The sequence below is a fragment of the Curcuma longa genome, chromosome 12 (assembly GCF_044706935.1).
Source record: "Curcuma longa cultivar G26 ecotype Majalengka, Jawa Barat chromosome 12, ITB_CL_G26_1.1, whole genome shotgun sequence".
Taxonomy (NCBI): Eukaryota; Viridiplantae; Streptophyta; class Magnoliopsida; order Zingiberales; family Zingiberaceae; genus Curcuma; species Curcuma longa.
In genome coordinates, this window is record NC_133872.1 from 1,457,060 (window position 1) to 1,478,390 (window position 21,331).

The 21,331-nt window shown below is 37.6% G+C and overlaps 4 protein-coding genes and 1 long non-coding RNA gene across 6 annotated transcripts; 2 read left to right on the forward strand and 3 right to left on the reverse strand.

Annotated features, from left to right (window-relative positions):
• Positions 1–3,434: 3,434 nt before the first annotated feature.
• LOC141843244 (small ribosomal subunit protein uS10c) lies at positions 3,435–5,276 on the reverse strand. The gene is made up of 3 exons (XM_074731295.1): positions 5,038–5,276; positions 4,903–4,962; positions 3,435–3,935 (listed from the first exon to the last, which is right to left on the reverse strand). Exons 1-3 carry the CDS (start codon positions 5,227–5,229, stop codon positions 3,624–3,626), a joined length of 564 nt encoding a protein of 187 aa, XP_074587396.1. The 5' UTR covers positions 5,230–5,276; the 3' UTR covers positions 3,435–3,623.
• A 499-nt stretch (positions 5,277–5,775) lies between these two features.
• LOC141843242 (ankyrin repeat domain-containing protein EMB506, chloroplastic) lies at positions 5,776–10,563 on the reverse strand. 2 transcript variants are annotated; one of them, XM_074731293.1, is made up of 8 exons: positions 10,364–10,563; positions 9,065–9,311; positions 7,887–7,966; positions 7,548–7,646; positions 7,368–7,466; positions 7,191–7,289; positions 7,013–7,111; positions 5,776–6,112 (listed from the first exon to the last, which is right to left on the reverse strand). In XM_074731293.1, the coding sequence occupies exons 1-8, from the start codon at positions 10,550–10,552 to the stop codon at positions 6,008–6,010; spliced, it is 1,017 nt and encodes a 338-aa protein (XP_074587394.1). In that variant the 5' UTR covers positions 10,553–10,563; the 3' UTR covers positions 5,776–6,007. The 2 variants fall into 2 exon arrangements, with proteins under 2 accessions (XP_074587394.1, XP_074587393.1); XM_074731292.1 differs by having other exon boundaries at positions 9,065–9,329.
• Positions 10,564–10,988: 425 nt separating this feature from the next.
• On the forward strand, positions 10,989–12,862 carry LOC141843243 (uncharacterized). Its single transcript, XM_074731294.1, has 4 exons — positions 10,989–11,304; positions 11,538–11,679; positions 11,781–11,919; positions 12,578–12,862. The coding sequence occupies exons 1-4, from the start codon at positions 10,989–10,991 to the stop codon at positions 12,842–12,844; spliced, it is 864 nt and encodes a 287-aa protein (XP_074587395.1). The 3' UTR covers positions 12,845–12,862.
• A 1,350-nt stretch (positions 12,863–14,212) lies between these two features.
• Positions 14,213–17,274, reverse strand: LOC141843402 (long chain base biosynthesis protein 2a-like). Its single transcript, XM_074731471.1, has 9 exons — positions 16,971–17,274; positions 16,815–16,880; positions 16,523–16,614; positions 15,505–15,650; positions 15,285–15,409; positions 15,110–15,203; positions 14,851–15,017; positions 14,492–14,653; positions 14,213–14,395 (listed from the first exon to the last, which is right to left on the reverse strand). The coding sequence occupies exons 1-9, from the start codon at positions 17,160–17,162 to the stop codon at positions 14,213–14,215; spliced, it is 1,227 nt and encodes a 408-aa protein (XP_074587572.1). The 5' UTR covers positions 17,163–17,274.
• A 3,085-nt stretch (positions 17,275–20,359) lies between these two features.
• On the forward strand, positions 20,360–20,781 carry LOC141842726 (uncharacterized). The gene is made up of 3 exons (XR_012602975.1): positions 20,360–20,391; positions 20,495–20,565; positions 20,700–20,781. It is a non-coding gene; the product is annotated as an uncharacterized LOC141842726 (long non-coding RNA).
• Positions 20,782–21,331: the final 550 nt, after the last annotated feature.

Genomic DNA, 21,331 nt, shown 5'->3' on the forward strand with positions numbered 1-21,331 from the left:
TTGGAAATCTTATTTGACATGTTCCTTTACTATCATGCAATTTGACAAAGCCGTGGTTTTTGTTTAAATTAACCTGTGAGTGCATAACCTCCTAATAAATGATGTCTTTCTTGATACATCTGAAAGTAAATATCCAATGAAGCAGCCAGTGATCTTCCTAAATCCTAGCCCCCCAATTGTAATATCCATTATCGACTTTTTATAAAATAGATACTGCCTCTTCTCAGAATCTTATAGGAACTCACTTTTTGTGTTTTTTAGCGTCATGTTGTTTACTATGCTTATTGTTCTGTTGACAACCTGCTTTGTGTATGGCAGGGACGGAGCCAGGATTTTCATATTTCACCCCCTATTTTTATACCCCCTACACCTGTTGCACAACAAAATTGAGAGGGGGTGGCCGCCGCCATCACCCCCTGGCTCTGTTCCTGTTGTAAGGGTTGGTTTATGATTTTATTCTTCAACAAATATGTCCACCATTTATTATTGCCAGGTTAACAGGTCTCAGTTCTTTAAACTATGAAAGAAGTATATGATGATACAATCCGCTGCATTATAATGTGGTATTATAGAAACCTTGAGCCTTAATGCTTCATACATCAAGGTGAAGTTTTCAATGGTTAGACAGTATATTTGGGAACCATCGGTTTAGAAACAAACATGTATTACCTATTCGTATAGACCCCTGTATCTGGAAGGCACCCATGTAGAGGAAGTTGTGTTTAAATAATTTCTCAGAATTTATCAGAACATCTTGATACAAGCTAATGCTCAACCTGAATTTGAAGAAGATTACATGGTGATTTTGCAACACTATTGGATGCATATGACCATAAATGACTAGTTTTTATCTCCTGCACCAGCTGCCTTTGTAGCTCTTCATGCTTAGTGATTGTGGATGTTGTTGGAGTGTACATTCGTTGAAGAGATTTTATTTTCTTTGCTCACCTACCCCCTGATACTTTACATGGCTTCTGGCCCCATACTCTCAAGACCTTGTCCACGTTTTTCTACATTCATCTTAGTTTATCCCCTTTGCAGTTACCCTTTAAAATAAAACTAAATAAAGTTAAAACCTCCTATTTCTTGCTTTCTTTTATACAAACAATAAAAATTTGGCTCAAATATTTATACAGTAGTGTTAGTGGAGAAAACTAGGCAAGTGTACTTTGGTATGAAAATGTCAAAGCAATCTCTTGCTGATTTCATGTCAGAACTGCTTACGAGTACACCAAGATAAACAGGAACTTTGTATATTAGGATTGATAATCAATACTCATGTCAACAAAGGAGCTCAAGTGGATATTAGTGAAACATAATTGGGGAGGAAGAACTGATGTGATAAAATACTTGTAGATAATGTAATACAGCTTGTAAGATTGAGACAAACAGTTTGGTTATACTTATATAGGTTTACATTAAATGAGAGCCATGTTGTTATATTTAATGTTAGTACTAGCTAAACCATATCTTATCTGGAAGCTATTTGTGTTAATTACGGAATATATAAGCAGTTTAAACTCAAAATTATGTGGAAAAAGATTTTAGAAACTAAAAATTTCAAGTAAAACTAAAATTAAAAATATGTAATGCACATTTAATATAAGAAAAAAATTGAGAGAACAATTAAGTTGGATGGTCATGAAATTTCCATGAGTAAGAGCTTAGGTATCTTGGATTTTATTATTCTAACAAGGAGATACTAAGACATTGATGCAAATAATATTAGTATGATAGAGTGGTAGTTGAAATGGAGAGGAGCTTTCTAGGTACTGTCTAATGGTCATGTGCCTATCAGGACAAAAGATAAATTTTATAGGATTTCGGTAGGACTTGTCATTCTTTCTGGGTAGAGTGTTGGACAGTTAGTAAAAAGGGAAAAAAAAATTTATACAGCAAGGATAAGAATGCTAAGATGTGTGTGAGAGATTACTAGAAAGATTAGAATACAACAACACCAATATTGGGTAGCACTTATTACAGCTCTATAGTTGATTAAATAAGAAAAAAAATAGATTATGATGATATGAGGATATGTTCAAAGATGCCTTGGAGATTATACAATTACCTTAGTTGAATTGAATAGAGTCAAAGGCACAGGGAACATAAGAGAGATGGATGGATCATATGGTTATAAGCAGTGTAATTCTAACTATTTGACGTGCAGAATAAATAGATCTACAACAAAGTTGAGCAAAAAAGATTGAATTTTTTGGTATTTATAGTTACTTTGTAGTTCACATATTTTAAGGTATTTTTGTCCCTCTTTAATGTACTATAGATAATTACTTTCAAGTGGACAGATGCATGGAACAACTAACATAGGTGTTCTTTTTTGCAATCTTGCATCTACAGGCTACGTGGAGCACTATGTTGTGTGATCAATTTGTACTGGAGGTATACTGAATAGTGTTACTCTTTCTTGGATTTCCCTGTTTTAACATTACTTCCAGCAAGAATCTGGAGATGCTGAATAGTGTTGCTCGTCAATTGCTTCATTGGGTGGTTATTTCTGGATCCTAAACTCCTGGTAAAGGCTCATGAACGCTGGGCATCTGGATTGGCCGCCGTATGCGCTTCCCGATTTACCCTAAAGGCTATTGGGATTATCCTAAAGGCTTCCTAAACTTTCAGGGTAAATAAACTATTTTATACATCAATTAGACACCCCATGCTATAATTAACTTTTTTTTTATTGCAATCATTCATTATTCGGGAGAGAAGTTGTATTAGAGAAAAGAAAGGATTTGCAAATGATACTGTAGTGGATTAAATGCCATTTTTGTTTGTCTTTGATGCATGTTAATGATAGATGCTGCGATTGAATGCTAGAACTTTTTAATTGGTTGAGTCAAATTAATTTGTAGACGAGCATAATCACATCACATATGCAAGCTCATGAATGTGTGAAGAATTTTTTGTCCAACTATAGCATGGGGCATTGTTTATGTTAATGATTTCAATTATCGAGTGACCAATTTTTGAATTACTATGTCTATATGCAGCTTCATCCATTCAAAGGATGTTTGTATCGTTGAATTTTGGCTTTGTAAATCAAGAAGCTGACCAGTTGTCAACAACTATGGGATCATAGAGAAGCTAGAGAATCAAACTGCAGAAACATTAACAGATATGAATGAGAGGATTGTGCAAGGAAGCCTTAGTTGAAAGAGGACACTAAGGAGTTTAACCTTATCATATTCAATGTCATAAGAACCAAAAATACATTGTGGTAGAGATGTGGTGTAGAGATGGTAAAGAACAGGAAAAAAAAAACTACATCTGGTGTCCCATCTTTCTTACTAGAACCCACAGAAGATAAGAAATGGAATAACCAGACTCAGTCAATACTGTCCCACTGTGCCTCAGGCTTCACCCTGTTAAATAAGTTCGGTACAAACAAGATGAAAGAATCATGTACATAAACTAGGAAATAAGTCAAATAGCACACAACTTGTTGCTGCAACTTGAAAGGAACAACTGGCAACAGATTCAGATAAGAAACTTGCGAAGAACACTGAACAAGCCATAGGTAAAAGTATAAAACCTTGCCTTCTAGTTCCTGACACACATGAAAAGGAAATAAAAACAAATGAGGGAAAAAAACACAAGCACTGGTGGTATCATAGCTTGACCTCCACATCCACACCCGCAGGAAGGTCAAGCTGCATCAGTGAGTCGATTGTTTGGGCAGTTGGATGCAAAATGTCAATTAACCGTTGGTGAGTCCGAATCTCAAAGTGGAACCGAGCATCCTTGTGAACATGGGGTGATTTGAGGACACAATAGACTCTCCGCTTTGTGGGAAGGGGCACTGGACCCATAGTCTTTGCGTTGGTTGTTCGAGCAGCTTCTAGTATTTGCTTGCATGAGTCCTCAATCAATGGCACCCAGTAGGACCTCAGTTTGATTCTTATTTTCTGCTTTGGTGCCATCTGGTAATACAAGCATACAAGACATCGTTCTTAGATTGATAGCCAAAAGAGAACGTTATGTAGAACTGAAAGATAAGAGTGGCCCAAGTGTCTCAGCATGTCTCATGAAATTCTAAAGATTATTTTCAAGATCAGCAATCAAACCAAATCGCAAGCAACTTATTTAGACAAACGCAACAATCATTGTGACGGTAAACATTGTTTCACCTAAATTTCACCATGCTTTACATAATATTGATATCTAAAAACCACATTATTCAGTTAGGTTATCATCACAAAGACCAGGGCAGGGAGAATGGTACAGCAGACCAGGACTCACTGTCACAAAATAAAGAGTTTAAATAAGTAAATTGAGCTCTATTCTCTCAGAATATATTCAATGTTATGGTATTTTTCAGAATAAGAATGTTGCTCTTAACCGTACATATAAATGCAAGAAATACTCAAAAATATAGTACCATCTTGCAACACAAGAACTCAACTCAACTAAGTCTCACTGATCACAAACTGTTTACTCTGAGTTGATCCAAAGAACTTCTTTCACATGTCTCATTGAGTCGGAGTGAAAATGTAACTCAGCAATAGAACTATCCAAAGGATAGTTTCTGCAACACTGCAACTAAAATCACTTGGGGCTGTTCCAATTAAATACTTTTACGCATATGCCTCATTGATTAAAACATTAGTACTCAAACAAACATACAAGAACCATCAAAAAGAAAGTTTCTTCTGTGTGAAATTCCCTACTTTTCTTGAAGGAACAAAGAATTACGGCCTTCTTACTGGCCTTTTTAAACATCAAAGGTTTGCCTTCTTTTGTATGTTAGAAATTTAAGGGGAAAAGGTAACATCTCGCCTTCATATCCAGTGACAAAGGGTCCTAACTAATCAGTTGGCTATCTAAAACCTTCATTATGAAAATCTCTTTTCGAAATAATGACATCAGAGCAGACAAGGAGTCGAGTACCTTATCGGCATCCGCCTCGATATCGAGAGAAGGGGCAGCAACGACGGAGTCCTCCTCTACCTTAACACGCAAAGACAAATCACTTGAGAAAGAAGGAAAAACAAAGGCCAATTTGCTCACTGAAAGATGAAGTACCTCTGCTGCATCTAGGGCGGCGGCCGCGGGGAAGACATGGGATAGAGGATGCGCACGGGAACACAGGGAGATGGGAAGGTTCGAGCCCTGGATCGGAAGGGAGGAAGATTTGGGGCGGGAAGACAGGGAAGTGCGACAGGAGAGCGGGAGGAGGGAGAGTGCCGCGGACATTGAGCAAGAAGAGGTCGCCATGGTCCTGCTCTCTCGTCTTCGCTTTCCAGCCAAACGCCACACTTTATCTTGCGTTATCCAGTTACCTTCTTTCTTTCTTATTTATTTATTTATTTAATCACTTTTTAAAGTACCCGTTATAATTTGAACGAACTATCTAACATTTTGTAAATAAAAATACCCACTATTTATTAAATAAATGACTTTTTAAAATTATCTATGAAATAAATGACTTTTTAAAATACCAGCTATAAGTTATCAATTACTATTATAATTTTATTTCATCCTTCTTAATTTAGTAGGTATCATTTTAGCAAAAGATAAAATTCACTATCCAACGATCCCCATGACTAGATATATAAAAAATAAATCGAAAAACTACAACTGATCACGACAGAAGAGGATATTACCTCAACTTCATCGAAATTTAACCCTTATCCACTTAACAAATATGTTCCGTCACAACCAACTCAACTATATCCTGAGAACAATTTAATAGAAATCATAAGAACACACTCGTTAACCGCAACAGAGTAATGAACCAACAGCACCTTTACAAACAATTCGAAATCTCAACATTGGCAATGCTCAGATTATAATTAGTTCACGTAGCTTTCATCAATTACTTTATCACTTCAAATTTGCTCGCATCATAGAATTGTGCATTACAATGAACAGTGATCAAATCTCCACAAGCACCGAAAATCTCAGCAGAAATCTTGAATTCACTATGCGTTGCAGAACTTGGGCGACGGCTTCCAGTTTGCTCCATCTCTACGTTGCCACTGAAGGAAAGGATTCATAGGTCCCTGTTAGCTGGAACGAGCTTAAGAAGCTTTGCTAGATCAAAGGACTTGAAATCTTTCCCATAGCATAAGCTCAAGTCGAGAGGTGTCTTTCCATCCTAAACATGAAAACAAAAAAGACATCAGCAATCAATCATCCCATAATATGTTCACCTGGATTAAGATCCTAAATTGTGAAAAAATTGGACGAGAAGATTTCAGTTGACTAGATGCATACAAACAGCTTCTTAAACATCTTCACTGGAAATCAAAGTGTGACTAAAGTATCATGTCTACCAAGAATGGTGGAGATCCCCTTGAGTGTAGCTTGGCACAATGTTTATGCATTTTTTTAGTTGGCATTTTCAATGACCTGAAGATCTATAGTTATTCTCTTGAATATTTGGACTAAAGATCTACTAATGTAACAAGATAACATGAGCATAAATGCTCCACTACTGCAAAAGTCAGGATTCACCAACAAATGATGCTCAGTTACTGGAATCTAATGTCTTTAAATGTTTTAGCTCTCAATTTCATGTTAAAGCATTAATGATATTCCACAAAATAACCGGCAAGTTCAACCTGGATTAACATCATGTTACTACGATTAAGAAAAAATTGGACGAGAAGATTTCAGTTGACTAGATGCACAGAAACAGCTTCTTAAACATCTTCACTGGAAATCAAAGTGTGACTAAAGTATAGTGTCTACCAAGAATGGTGGAGATCACCTTGAGTGTAGCTTGGCGCAACGTTTATGCATTTTTTTAGTTGGCATTTTCGATGACTTGAAGATCTATAGTTATTCTCTTGAATATTTGCACTAAAGATCTACTAATGTAACAAGATAACATGAGCATAAATGCTCCACTACTGCAAAAGTCAGGATTCACCAACAAATGATGCTCAGTTACTGGAATCTAATGTCTTTAAATGTTTTAGCTCTCAATTTTCATGTTAAAGCATTAATGATATTGCACAAAATAACCGGCAAGTTCAACTAGTACATGCACTACCTTGTTTCTTCTGGTCTTATCAGCACCATTTATCAGCAATACCTTCGCTATATCTCTACATCTTGTTTGCATTGCAACATGTAAAGGTGTCCAGCCATCCTGCCAGATGATTTGAGAGAAAATAAGATGAGTTAATGAATCTGCAAACAGGAAGTATAACAACTTCATTGCTACTCACATTATCTGCAACATTTACATCGACTTTAAATTTTATAAGCAACTTCACGGTCTGCATTGCAGCAACCTGAACTGCATAATGAAGAGGTGTGGCACCGTTCTACCACAGGGAAGAACAATGTCAGTGAGACTTTTATACCCCCAAAATTCAAGTAAAATCTATGCTACTTATCCTTACTCTATCTCTGACATGAGGGTTTGCACCTTTCCTAAGGAGATGACTGATAACAGCCTCCTTTTTGCCAATAACTGCTTTGTGAAGAGCTGTAAAGCCATCCTGTGTTAAAAATCAACTTGAGTTTCATACTTTTGAAAAATCAAATAGTTATCGCATTGACTAAAACAATGGTAATCTTACCTTGTCAAGACAATCAATATCTGTACCTTGCTCAATTAGTCTGTCCATGAGTGGTATCTGACCAGACAATGCAAAACTATGAAATACGTTCCACTTTGCCTGTATCAAAAATATGGCAGTTATCAGTAGAAGTTTATTACTATCTATGTCATAGAGTGAAATATAAGTAATATGCAAAATAACCATCATGAAGTCGCTGTGAGAAAATGAAAAACTTCTTTGTTATCAAACAGCAAGTTAGAAGAGAAACATAATAGAGATTAATAGTAACACGAAGTCCTGAAGATCTACTAGCAGATGATTTATACATGATATGTACTAAAGCTGGGAGAACTTAACAGGAGAGATTTTCTTAACGTTTGGGAACTCATTCTCTTGCAAAATTGCCTTCTCTTCAGGTTCTAACAAGAGTTCTATTTCTGCAAGAGAAACAAGAAAAAAAGTTATAGCAATTAAATAAATGACAAACAGAACATCTCACGGCATGTAATAAGATTTGCAGCAGAACTGTGAACCATTGCCTATAGATTCATGAAACTCCCATATGCAGAACATAGAGGTCAATGTATGTGCCTTACCTCTATTAGTAAAGAGACTGTGTTTTCAGTACAACACCTAGACACCAAACCACATAATATTCTGTCACTCTGAATTTCTACTCATTTTACATTTGGGATAGTCATCCACAAATCAGCAAAACGGTGATAAAACGAAATTACACCAATTTGGAGAATGATTGTTCTCCCAATTACAAATTAATCATGAAGAAATAGTCTTGAGACAGGTTTTGCAGATTACAATAAAATATCATATGCATCTGCATCATCAGGGGTGAGAATTTATCAAGCATTTAATCTTTGATGAATATTTTTCTTTCCTTTATATCTCTTGGTTTCAAATACCAGTATTGATTAGCACAAATCAGCAGATTTTGATTCGCAATTGGATCTAACATCTAAAGGATAGAAGGCAGCTTAACATAAATTTGATGTCAACCAGTTTTTGATTTCTCTTTCATGATGTGTTGGAACAAGAATCAAGAACCATACAGAAGATTTTAACATGGCCATTCTTTCATGATGAAGAATCTAGTGGGGCAATCCATATGGATGACTGAGTCAATCTCTCACATTAAGATGCTTATGAAGTCCATTCAGATGTGTACATAAGGAGACACAGTTCAGATATCATAAATGAACCAAGAGAGCTAACATGTGAATCACAAGTTATCTTATTCACTACTTAAGATTGTCATTCTGAATCGTGTTGACATAGGAATTCCCATTCAAGAATCAAGCCAAGCACCATATATACAAGAGAAAAAAGCGAGAAATTCCTACAAGAAACAGGAAATTGAACTCTATGGCAGCCATGACAAGATATAATTTTTCAACTACCAAGATATGTAATCATAATAAAGAACAATAAAATGGACTTCAGAACCGAATAGAGATACAAAAAAGAATTGAGGAGAAGATATACACATTCAAACACTAATAAGGATAAAAGAAGAAAACCTTTCATAAGATCCTCATATTGAGCCACGGCACATTTATCATCCTTAACAGCAGAGACTTTCATTTCCCCTGCATCATCAGTTCCTTCCTCCTCTTCTTCATTGCCCATTTCTTCAGTACCACTGTCATTACCATCATCAGGATCTTCCCATAAGCCATTAGGGGTCCATCTTGCGTAGGCATGGGCACCTGAAAATACCCGACCAATTGCCATCCCTAAAAGAGGCCTACAAATGACTTGGTTCGCCTGCAGCCCAAAGCATTGCTAGAAGTTCCTAAAAAATAAGATGATCATGATGTCCAAAACAAAAAAGTGAAAATTGGCATATGAACGTGGTTGAATCCATGCCCTCCCTATAGATATTAGTTAGATGGAACTATATCATTAAAAGTTTTATTTTAATCATCGCATGACTCTCCATAATCCCCCTTTTTCTTACTCATTCTAATCATTAATCAAAACCAAATAACCTAAATTCTCCTGTTTCAAAAAGAGAAAAAAAAGAGGGAAAAAGAGCTTGTCCTTCAGGTCTTTGCTATTATTAAAAATGCTCCGTTTGTTTTCATTTTAATCTGCAATAAATCTTTGAGTTGATCCAATTGACTACTTTTCCATATTAGTCAATTTTACTAACTTTGAGCTGATCCATTGGACTGGCTTTACATGTCTCACTGATTTGAAGCACAAGTGTAAACTCTGCAATACATCTACCAAATGATAGCTTATGCATTACCATAATGAAATCACTTCAGGTTGTTCTAATGGACTGCTTTTCCGTATAAGACTAGTTGATCAGAGGATTACTATTCAAACAAACAGATACAAACCTTCAAAAAAGAGAGAGCTTCTAGTGTGATGTTCCATAATTTTCTTCATGGAAAACATTATCATGGACTTCTTCCTAGTCTTTTTAAATATCCAACTTTTACTTTCTAAGCAAAGGAAATCTAGGTGCACCAAAGTTCAAGCTTCAATGGATTTAATAGGTAAAGCTAGCATCTTTCCTAATATGTTAGAAAAATAAAGTAAAACCCATCCAAACCAAAGCGCATTCATACTACTCACCAAGAGTGATCAGTTGGCTGTCTTAGTTCCTTAAGACCTTCAATGCTAATGATTCTCAGTAATTATAGCATCAAAAAGTAACAAAATCAGACAAGGAGTCGAATACCTCATCGGCATCAGCCTCGACGTCGATAAAAGGGGAAGTAACAACAGTCCTCTTCAACCACAACATACAAAGAAAAAAAAACACAGAAAGAAAGGAAAAAGGCAATCATCGTCGAAAGATAAAGTACCTCTACTGCATCTAGGGCGGCGGCGGCGGAGAAGACATGGGACAGAGGATGCGCACGGGAGCTCAGGGAGATGGGAAGGTTCGAGCACAGGAGCGGAAGGGAGAGGGATCTGGGGCGGGAAGGCAGGGAAGCATGACAGGAGAGCGGAAGGAGGGCGAGTGCTGCGGCCTTTGAGGAAGAGGCCGCCATGGTTCTGGTCTGCCGACGCCGCACTTTATCTCGCGTTAAACCCGCACGAGCCCTGTGCACGTGCTGGTCATCTTCTTTCCTTCTTGTTTATTTATTCATTTATTAAATGAGTGTATTTTTTTAAACTTCTTATTTATTTATTCATTTATTTAAAAGAAGCCACCCGGCGGAGTGTCTGGCTTCTTTTAAATTTTTCTCTCTCTCTCTCTCTCCTTGACGCTGTGGTCTGCTTCTGTGTTCATGAAAACTATGGCGAGCGCGTAGGGTTCCAAGGACCGTGCTTTTCGCGAAGATAGTTCTCTTTCTAGGAAGAAACCGACTAATTTGAGAGGTTCTTGAGCTAAGCTGTTGCGGATTTGGCTTTTTCGTGATCGAATCAGTTGGGAAGCGGTTTGTTCTTGGGCGATTTCTACTGCGCTATCGGACCTTTGAGAACATGGAGCAAATATTGAAATCGGAGATTCATCCGGATCCAAGAGGAGTTCTGGGAGCGGCCGCAGCAAGGGCGAGGGCGTCGAGGACGCTGCCGCTCCGGAGGAAGAAGGATTTGCCGGAATCGGGTAGGGTTCTAACGGAAGATGGATCGGCGGACTCTTCTGGATCTTCGTGGAGCCAATCTTTGATCAAGGATAACGATGGGGTGAAACCCATGAAGATTGCTCCGGAAGGGCACGGGGAGTCGGTGCTGCCCTCGATGCAGCTGGAACCGGTTACTGTCCAGAGTAGATGCACTTGGATCACGGCCTACTCTGGTGAGCTGTTTTAAATCTTATTATACAAAAAGTTCCTTTTTTTTTCGTTTTGTTTGATCTCATAAATCATTATAAATGAGGAACTATCATCGTTGATTTGAAAGTACCAGAGTGAGCAACTCAGGCCAAATAGTCATTCGATTATTGTGTCACATTTGCATTTTTCTATATTCTCTTCGGTTCAAAATGCAACTCTGTTTTATGTTCTTATTTATCAGTCATTTCTCTTCTAGAAAATCTTTATGTTTCTTTCCATGATGAAGAATGGGGAGTCCCCGTTTATGATGATCAAAGGATTTTTGAGTTGTTAACCTTGTCAGCTGCATTGTCTGAATTCAGCTGGCCAACAATCCTGAGCAGGAGAGACAAATTCAGGTTAGTTATTTTCTTATCGATCCATCCATCAATCGGGATATATGAAAACATACATTTTGCTAAAATGAAATTATATTTTTTCTCTCACATTCTTCAATCAGGAAGTTACTCGATAATTTCAACCCTGCAATTGTAGCTAAATTCACTGAAAAGAAGATCAACTCACTTAAAGCAAGTGGCAGCCCGATATCAGAAGAGAAGTTACGAGCAGTTGTAGGGAATGCAAGACAGATTCTTAAGGTGACACGAATTTTATCTTTTGATGCCACATTTCAGATGTCATCTAGTGATGTGGGCATATTCTATCTTGAATCAATGACTATTATTTTTAATTTGTTGTTGCTCGATAATCCTTTTTAGTAACAAAATGAAAGTCATTGTTACTAGCATTATAGTCTGTTGCATCTCCACATCATTCATCCTGTAACAATTCAACAGTAGAAGGAACTCTACTTTGCCAGTTCACTCAATGGCAAGTAGTTGCCAGAGAAACCATTTTGGAAATTACGTGTCAGTTGCACAACAGAAGAGATATCATGAAACAATAATTGATAATATTGATACTTATTTCAGTGAGATCTGCCTTGATCCTCAAAAATGCTCTGCTCAAAAGATTCTAAATTTCAACAATTATGTGCCTTGATATTTAGTTTGAAGTTTAACCTATCCAAGAATGTGATTCCTGGGACAAGTTCAAAAGCATATGTATACTGAACACTTCAAGAACACAACTTGTTGCATGTATCTTTCAATTGTCATGCATAGGAACAATGATATATCCTACTTTAAGCAGATCTACACTAATTAATCAAGAAATTGAAGCTATCAAAAATGTTCTAGAAAATGAGTTTACATATTTGATCCTTTGAATCGAAGCTATCAACCTTCTCAACTGCAGGTAATTGAGGAATTTGGGACCTTTAGTAACTACATTTGGAGCTTTGTGAACCATAAACCAATTGTAAATGGATTCCGACATGCCTGCCAAGTGCCTATGAGGAACCCAAAAGCTGAACTCATGAGCAATGATATGATGCGACGAGGATTCCGATGTGTTGGCCCAACTATCATTTACTCTTTTATGCAAGCAGCAGGGATTGTTAATGATCATCTCTCAAGCTGCTTCAGATTTAGAGATTGTAGCCTCATGTTCCAACCAGTTTAAAATAAGATCAGATGCAGCCTTACTGACCAAAACACTGAATCAAGCATACTCCTTAAAGGCCTAAACTAATCTATCCATTCTTTGTTGTAAACTATGTTATCTGACACAAGTTGTGATATTCGACCATAGCTTATGCAAAATGTGTTTCTTCTTGTTGTATGATCCGTTGAATTATCCAACCTTTTGTTATTGAACTACAAAGTATTCACATTCTTATCATTCAAATATGTTTCTCTGATACCATTCTCCCAATTCAACCTGAATCCTTGCTGGTTTTGCCGCAGGCTGTTCCGGTTATAGCTGACTTAACAAAACAGCTCTATTCACTAGCAATTCCCTAATTCAATCAATGGAATGTTTATTCACAAAAACTGTACACATGAATCATATAAAACAAGTGAGGAACAAAATCAAGAACTGCAGAAAAGGGTTCAATGAATCAAACAAATTATTTGAACGCGAAGGCTAAAGATTTTTCTTGAGGGATTTCTTGTGAATGTATGATCGTATATTCTACACTCTTCATCTCAGTCAAGCTTCTTGGCCTTCTCCGGCTCGGCAGGAAGGCACTTTGCCCCCACAAGCCCACCAACTTCTGAACCAATGACCTGAAATGTCATATCAACATATCAATAATGTTATACTTCATTATGTTATATTGTAATATAGTTATACTGATATGATATTGTGTTAATATGCTGTCAAAACTGAGAATAGTAAACATTCTTACTACAGTTAATCCATGATAAGTGATAGAGCACTGAAAATTACAAGATATTTTTGTCAAATGTATTAGTTGAACCAGAATTTCAGTCCTTTATTTTGAGCTTTACTGTGTGAAAATGTCAACCTCTCAATCCATCAGTTTACCTTCTGTAATTATCTTAAGAATCTATCATTCTATGAAAGTATGAGTCAATTAAGATTACCTTCAAGCCTGTCATCAAGTCTTCTTTGCTATGTGAAGCAGATATACAGATTCTTGCCCTGGCAAGCAGTACTGGAGTCGCCGGGTACGCAGCAATAACAACAGCAACCTATCGACATTCGTTAGTAAACAAGTCAAGATGAGCCCCTTTTTTAATATCTTAAGGTTCTACAATTCAATGGTCGACTGATAAATTCTTTCACCATTTATCGAACTCTAGAAACCACTTGCAAGCTCAACATCACTTACATTTTGCGTCAAACAAGCCCGAGAAAACGCAGGGAGCTTGGCCAAATTATAAAGCATTATGGCCATAATTGGTGAGTCATTGTCACCAAGAACCACAAACCCCATCTTCTTCAACTCTGATCTGAAAAAGTTGCTGTTTTCTCGAATCTTTGCAAGTTTTTTTGCTCCTGGAGTGAGCAAACAGATAATGTTCAAGTAGCATTCGTGATCAAATCTTCAGGATTGGAGTTGCAAACAGTATGCTTACCTCTATTTGATCTATCTTCTCCAAGAACAACTTTGATTGCAGATATCACTTGCTGAACAGCAGGTGGTGACATCGAAGTTGCATAAAGATGTGCAGGACAGGCATGCTTCAGGTATTGGATGATGTCCTGATGAGGCTCAATGTACTATGAAGTATGTTCCAAAGCAATAGAGGGAAGAAATCGAAAAGAATCTATACAGCCTGAGGATGTATTGAATTGAACCTCTGATGCAGCAATATAGCCTCCACATGATCCAAACGACTTGGTGAAAGTCCCCATCATGATATCAACATCAGCTGGATCCACCCCAAGCAATTCACAAACACCTCTGCCCGATTTGCCTACCGCCCCGATGCTATGAGCCTCATCCAAGTATATGTATGCCTGAATCACTAACTAGCATTTCAGTTTGCTAACACTTAACCTTCAACTTTCACTTCTCCTTTGTTCTAATGTATTCATCTAATCAATACAAATCTAATTTGCTTGATAAAGTTTCTATTTTGCTTGTCACACTAGTGAGTTTCAACAATGCAAAAACACTTTTAGATAAATTACCAAAAAAAAAAAAACTCCTCAACCTTGTACTTTTTGCAGATGGCCACTATCTCAGGGAGCTTGCAGAACTCCCCTTCCATGCTGTAAATCCCCTCAACAATGACCATGATCTTCCTCCATGGTTCGTGAGCAGTTCCAGGTTGCCCCCTCACAATCTGCTCCCTCAGCACCTCTTCCAAGTGGGATGGGCCTATTAATTCAAAAACAAATTCTTTCTCAGAAACAACTCTCATGAAGTAGAATACAATCCAACAACCATTTCAGCAAACATCTCATGCTCACTGTTGTGCTGGAAGACCTGGACTGAGGCTCCAGATGCTCGAGCACCACTGACGATCGAATTGTGGTTGAATGAGTCACTGACGACCAAACCTCCCTGAAACAAAATCAGTCTGATTAAGAAAACAACGGTAAGTTTCAAGGGAACACAAAAAGGGTGGAGGAGGATGGCACAGACCTCTCCAATCAGAGTAGGAATTATGAAAGAGTTTGTGACGTATCCCATGGCGAAGGTGATGGCTGCCGGTTTACCCACGAATCTTGCAATTAAATCCTCGAGCTCAGTGTGCAAGTTAGTCGTCCCTGATATACTTGGCAGTTAAATCCACAAAATAAACGGCGTAATATATAGTTTGTTTGTTCTCTTGTTTTTTGATGAAAACAAAGGAATATTATACCTGCATCAGCTCGAGCACTGCAAGAACTGGGTGCGTATTCCTTGAGAGAGTGACGAGCAAGAGGAGTGCAGTACTCATCTCCAGCTGCAAATCCAAGGTAGTTGTATGATCCTAAATTGAGGCATCTGGATGTTCTTGAGGTCCGGCTGCATCATCGAAATGCAACAAGATGATTTTGGATGGCAATCTGTTCCTGTCTCAATAATTTTGTTTCAAAGCTCTTATGTTACTGTTCATTTTTATTGTTAAAAATAATTTTATTTTTGATATTATTATAATAATTATGATTTTATTATTTTTTTAATTTTTGTCAAACTAAATAAATATTTGAATATATATATTCAGTTCATGAATAAAAATTATAAATTATTCATTTTATAAAAAAGTGAAATCTATCACTCAGTAATTCAAATTGATCATTTGTAAAAGGCAAATTTTTAACGGGCCCTGGTCAGGAATAGGTGCCCGCATGAAGTTGGATCGAGGGCTCATGGTTGCATTTGCGATAACTCAATCTTCATGTTTCCAAATCCCTCGGCCACCGCCCATCATATGCATAGGTGATTTAGGGTGGTGAATGCAATCTCTATGCCCTGGCCAGTCCCGCATATGCCCTGGTCAGTCCTTCGCTCTCAGGGTTGCATACAATCTCCTCTGATTCCGTCATATGATATCAAAATGTGTCATGTTTCCAAATCCTTCAACCACTATGCCCTGGCCAGTCCCGCATTCACCGTGATTTACCTCCTCACAGATGGTCGGGGGGCCGATCGTGTGGGGCCGCTATTTGGCGGATTCCATAACCCTTAATTTGCTCCGTGAAAAGGCAAATCAAAAAGTTATAATTGACTATGACGGAAGAGGATATTGTCTCGATTTCATTCGAAATTCGAATTCTTATCTGCATTTACAATTATACTAAACAACGTAATCAACTCAACTCTAACTAAAAATATAATAAATGAAGATTCAAACTAATTAGTGAGAATTTTTAAAAATATATCCTTGATTAAGAGACATACTACAGGTTTTGTTGTTATCGTTTGAGCCCCGCTCCACCACGTCGATCCAAGCGTCTGGTGCGCTGGCAATCGGTCGCCCGAAGCAATCCTGCCACGTCACTTTGAGAATATTAATCATTTTTGGACTTTTTATCAAATAATTTATTTGTTTGAATTTTGAAGAACTGGCATTAAGGTCCAATTTGCAAAAAAAAAAAAAAATTTAAAATTCAAGACGTGAATGGAATTTGACAAATCAAAATCCATCGGGTATGGATCCTTATCGGACCCGTTAGAGAACACGCGGACCTGGATGCGGTGATATATTCGGCGAGTGTAGAAATCCTCGAACGCCGGGCATATCGGAGCGTAGCCCTGCGAACCCGAATCAAAGATGACTGAACCCGTTAGTCATCAGAGAACACAAGGAACGGGAGAAAAAGAAGCAAGCGAACAAAGCGTGACCTTGAGCTCGTCGGGCTCTGCGCGGTCGAGGAGGAGCCGGCGAAAGAGGTCCCTGAGGAAGCCGAAGACGAAGAAAATCCCGTAGCCAAACAGCGTCGTGAGGGCCGTCAGGTACGTCAGTCGCACTGCCCGCCTGACCTCCCGCGGCACCGCGAGTGGCGGAATGGGCGGCAGCGGGAGGCGCGGGGCCATGCGCCCGCAATCTGTTCGGCAAAATTTCCGTGAGAGAAAAAAAGGACGAATGTGGAGCTGAGCAGGAGGACCCTGCTTTTTTTTTAATGCTCCTCGTAGTGGCACGGCTCCTTAATGCTCTGCTTCGTTTCCTGGTTGGCATTGTGGAGAGAGAGGACTTCAAGCGGCCGAATTGGAGCGGGGCCAACAGGAGTTAATTGAGGCAGGTGGTGTGCAGTGCTGACCCTTAAAAATAGTTATTTTCGTTTTCTTTTATGTCCTTAATCCAATTTTTTTTTGTGGTAGTGTTTCAATTCTGATGATTAGCGGCATCAAAGATATTTAAATGTATTAGGATACCTTGTCGTAGTTGGTTTCAGTTCTTATCAGGATAGATGATCAGTGCAAGCAAGAGTTTCTTATGGATAAAGGAGATTTGGCTGCCATTAGTTTACTTAGCAAAAGATGGTTTAGTTTGTGAAAAGGGTTGACATTTGGCTTCCAAGACAAATCTATGATAGCTATGCCATGTTCTAATCCATACCAACTGACAATAACTAGCTTAGGAAAATGACTGAAGAGACAGAAAATCATTTCCACCCCAAAAGTCTATCCTCTCCATTTGGGAGGAGTAAGACATAAATTCCACTCGAATCCCAAAAGGTTCTTAGAATTCTTTCTCATATAACTACAAAATGAAGCACATGCATTCTATGTTACACATACACAAGTACAAGTAGTAGGCACAGGTATATTAGATCCAAACATGTGACACAACTACTTCTTAACTCTTCTACACGAGCTCAAAGTGTCAGTATCTGACATGGGTATGAGGTGAGGGTAGATGTAGGAGTCCAAGTATTAGAGCGGACACTCAACACAACTCTTGAATGTGAAGTACTATTTACTTCGACATGCCCTCTCATGCTCATCTGGAGATGTGAGTCTTCTATGATGTTATGTAATGCATTCCGTTAAAATGGCTAGGACTTAAGAGGAAAATACTCTCTTCATATGAATCCTCCAAGGATGCCATACTCTTCATATGAATTCTTCCTTTGAGAAACAAAAGTACTAAAAGAAGGGTAAACTTTCCTCAAAATTACAAGGGAAACAAGAAAAATCATAGGTACTTGTTTTTTGTTCGAAGATAAACCTTGGTAGCTATTTGTTATGACATTTTAGTTAAGTAAATCAGACATGATATAAGTAAGACACATGAACGAGGAACTTGGATTCATCAAGATCAAACACCATAAGCTTCAAATCTACTTTGATGTGAAATATAGAATACTGGTCCAATTGGTAGCTCCTTGTGTTGTGCTATGATTTTATGGATTTCCACACTACTACTAGCCTGAAAATTTTAGATCCATCTTGACTTTCTTAGCTTATTCTTCCTAAATCTTGATGAATCTAACAAGGTGCTTAAATGGGGCTAGGAATTACCTTGCAGATGTTGAGACCATGTAGAAGTGGTATAATGACTGTTTTCTTGGGCTTTGACTTTATCTGTAATACAAATAATTTTATTCTCTTTCTTATGTAAAGATGAGATGTCGTATACTTAGTCGAAGATGCTTTAGTTGTTGGTAATATCAATTAGAAAATCATTTGGCTTCCAACACAAATTCTGTTTCGGCTATATTGTATACAACCCTTTAAATGACTGTCAATAACTAACTACTCAAGATGACAAGTAGACTAAAAACTTATTACAAAGTTGAAACGACATATTTATAATTGGTTTCTTGACAAAAATAGAAATGCAATCCAACAAACATTTTTCATGTCATAAAATAAATATAAAAGAATGAGTTGGTATTTCTCCCATTTGTTTTTTAAATTTTCTCTTCTCTTTTCATTCACTTCCTTTCCTCCTGTTATGGATTAGAGTAAATTGACAAAAGAAACAATGATTACTCGTTTCCACTAAATATCTATCAGCACCATTAGTCTGTCTACTGTTGTAACTGCAGTTCAATGTAAAGCAACCAACTTACAATTCTCTCTTTTCTTCTCTGAGCATCAAGGTAAAGACTGCCCGGCCAAAGTTCTGCCTCTGCTCTGTCTCTTGTCATCATACCCTGGCAAATGATGTTGCCAACTAGCCATAATATTTTCCTTGTCTCTCTGTTTATTGGATAGGGCTGCAATGAATGGTCGGAAGCCAACAGCGTGATGCAACAATAAGTGCAAACTTGGAGATCTTGGGTACAGCACAGTTGGCACACACATCTATTTTGTTTTCTTGATGACAACCACTTATCAGTCTTCACTTTAAGATAAGGGTTTGGAAAACGTTTGTGCTCTTTCATAATTATGCATTCAATGCCGATAACTAAATTGAAAGATCCTTATTCTATATCCGCACAGCTCAGCTCCAATTCCTTTTCTGCTTCCACAATCAATTCCTTTAGTTATCTGTTTAGCAGGAACCTGAGTCCATTCACCTTTTCACTTGAGTTATCTATTCAGTTTTCTCTTCTTCCATAATTAATTATTAGATGGGAATTTGGTTAGACTCAAGTGATATTTTTTTTATCATAAGTAAAAGAGAAATAATTAAATTTTAAATGCGAAACAAATAAAATTATAAAATTTTACACTTTTGGCATGAATTTAGTTCGTTTTGGACCCAACTCAAGCTTAATTTAGTATGAGTAATAAAAACTGTTAATCAGACTTGACTTGAGTTTTGGTCATGGTGCGACTTTTAAAGTGGAATTGCCAAAACCAAGCCTAGAAGCAGCAGCCGCATGGCATGGAGATGAGAACCTTTCGAAATGGGCGACGGCGGTAGCAGCAGCAAGGGATGCTGTCCAAAGCTGGTAAGCTGCAACTTTACCAAATCAAGTTATTCTACTTCTTTGAGGAGGACTTGTTTTGTTAAAATGATGAAATGAATGGCGTTAATTGGATTAATTTCATAGTTATTCCCAAATACTTATCAGAGTCTTTGTTAAGAAAAAAATTAGGGTTAGTTGCATCGGTTCCATTTGCTAACTTTTCCCAGGATAATGCCTTCTGCTCTGTTGGAAAACTGGCTCATTGTTCTTTCATCATGTTAGATTTATCCTGAATTAATCATTACATCACCATGTTAGAACTTTACACATCTAACTAAAGTTCACTCTGCTAAAAGTTTACTGGATTGCAAACTCCCTAATGATGGAACTTCACAATCTAACATAGCCAGTATTCATCCTATTCAGCAAATCAGCTCCTGGCATAATACTGGATCCTGCTGGTATGTATTTTCACAACCGAGTTACATGTGCAGCGAATTTCCTTTGACAGAAAAATTACTTCCAACTGAAATATAGTATTTAAGTTTGAAGCTTCTTGCCCAGGCATTCATAAATTGCCAACCAAGAAACCGAGAATCTTGCCAGGACAAGAAATGAGTCAGAAATCAGTGAAGGTGTGTGGTGCATGAAAATTGTTCCCAAACACTTTGAATTGGATGCATGAAAATTACCTTTTGCAGTAGTTCAAAAGATAAAAATTGATGTGTGACTGTCGATGGCACTGATGTCGTGGCTGTTGCATAAACAGAAGGATGCAAGATATCTTTGGCCAGAGCTGAAGCTAAAGAAGCAGCGCTGCAGCTAAGTCAGCGGCCAAAAGAGAGGAAGAGAGAGTTTCAGCATTGGAAAAAAAAAAGCCAGAGGAAAGAATGGCTTCCTTCTGATGTAAAATATATGCAGGTAGGTTATTGACAGTTTTGTGTTTAAAAATGATTCATTCATCAAGATAACCTCTGAAGATGAATTTGACATTACAGGCATGATAATTTCATGGAGAAGTGAGCAATTTAGTACCAGCATCTGCAAATAATCTTGCTACTTGCAGGTTAAGCAACATAAAAGCTATCTGGAGAGCTAATATGGTTGATGGATAGAATTGAAGACTCCTTATTGTTTCAGCGCTATCTTCTGCCTTAAAACTGAGATCTCCATTCAGACCATGTCTTATATTGTCATCAATGAAGGATAAAGGAGAGGAGACGAGTGAAGTTCCTACACAAAATAGAAAGAACTTAATTAGGCAAAGATTGTGCTAATGCGTTAAGATTTGCAGTGACCACAAGTTGATGCAGGCTATTTTTGATTGAATTAGATCGCTTTCTCATCCTAACACCTTTCAAGATGAAAAGAACCTTTAAGTTGGATTTTACTTGGATGGAA

What these genes read in the sequence shown, in the direction of transcription:
- LOC141843243 (XM_074731294.1), top strand. Translation starts at nt 10,989, where the DNA reads ATGGAGCAAATATTGAAATCGGAGATTCATCCGGATCCAAGAGGAGTT. An exon ending in TTGGATCACGGCCTACTCTG is followed by an intron (nt 11,305 to 11,537) that starts GTGAGCTGTTTT and finishes TTTCTCTTCTAG; the next exon opens with AAAATCTTTATGTTTCTTTC. An exon ending in AGCAGGAGAGACAAATTCAG is followed by an intron (nt 11,680 to 11,780) that starts GTTAGTTATTTT and finishes TTCTTCAATCAG; the next exon opens with GAAGTTACTCGATAATTTCA.
- LOC141843242 (XM_074731292.1), bottom strand. Translation starts at nt 10,552, where the DNA reads ATGGCGGCCTCTTCCTCAAAGGCCGCAGCACTCGCCCTCCTTCCGCTC. An exon ending in ACCCTCATGTCAGAGATAGA is followed by an intron (nt 7,290 to 7,367) that starts GTAAGGATAAGT and finishes TCCCTGTGGTAG; the next exon opens with AACGGTGCCACACCTCTTCA. An exon ending in ATGTAAATGTTGCAGATAAT is followed by an intron (nt 7,112 to 7,190) that starts GTGAGTAGCAAT and finishes ATCATCTGGCAG; the next exon opens with GATGGCTGGACACCTTTACA.
- LOC141843244 (XM_074731295.1), bottom strand. Translation starts at nt 5,229, where the DNA reads ATGGCGACCTCTTCTTGCTCAATGTCCGCGGCACTCTCCCTCCTCCCG. An exon ending in CCGCCCTAGATGCAGCAGAG is followed by an intron (nt 4,963 to 5,037) that starts GTACTTCATCTT and finishes TTGCGTGTTAAG; the next exon opens with GTAGAGGAGGACTCCGTCGT. An exon ending in TCGAGGCGGATGCCGATAAG is followed by an intron (nt 3,936 to 4,902) that starts GTACTCGACTCC and finishes TTGTATTACCAG; the next exon opens with ATGGCACCAAAGCAGAAAAT.
- LOC141843402 (XM_074731471.1), bottom strand. Translation starts at nt 17,162, where the DNA reads ATGGCCCCGCGCCTCCCGCTGCCGCCCATTCCGCCACTCGCGGTGCCG. An exon ending in AACAACAAAACCTGTAGTAT is followed by an intron (nt 15,651 to 16,522) that starts GTCTCTTAATCA and finishes TCGATGATGCAG; the next exon opens with CCGGACCTCAAGAACATCCA. An exon ending in CCAGGTCTTCCAGCACAACA is followed by an intron (nt 15,018 to 15,109) that starts GTGAGCATGAGA and finishes TTGAATTAATAG; the next exon opens with GCCCATCCCACTTGGAAGAG.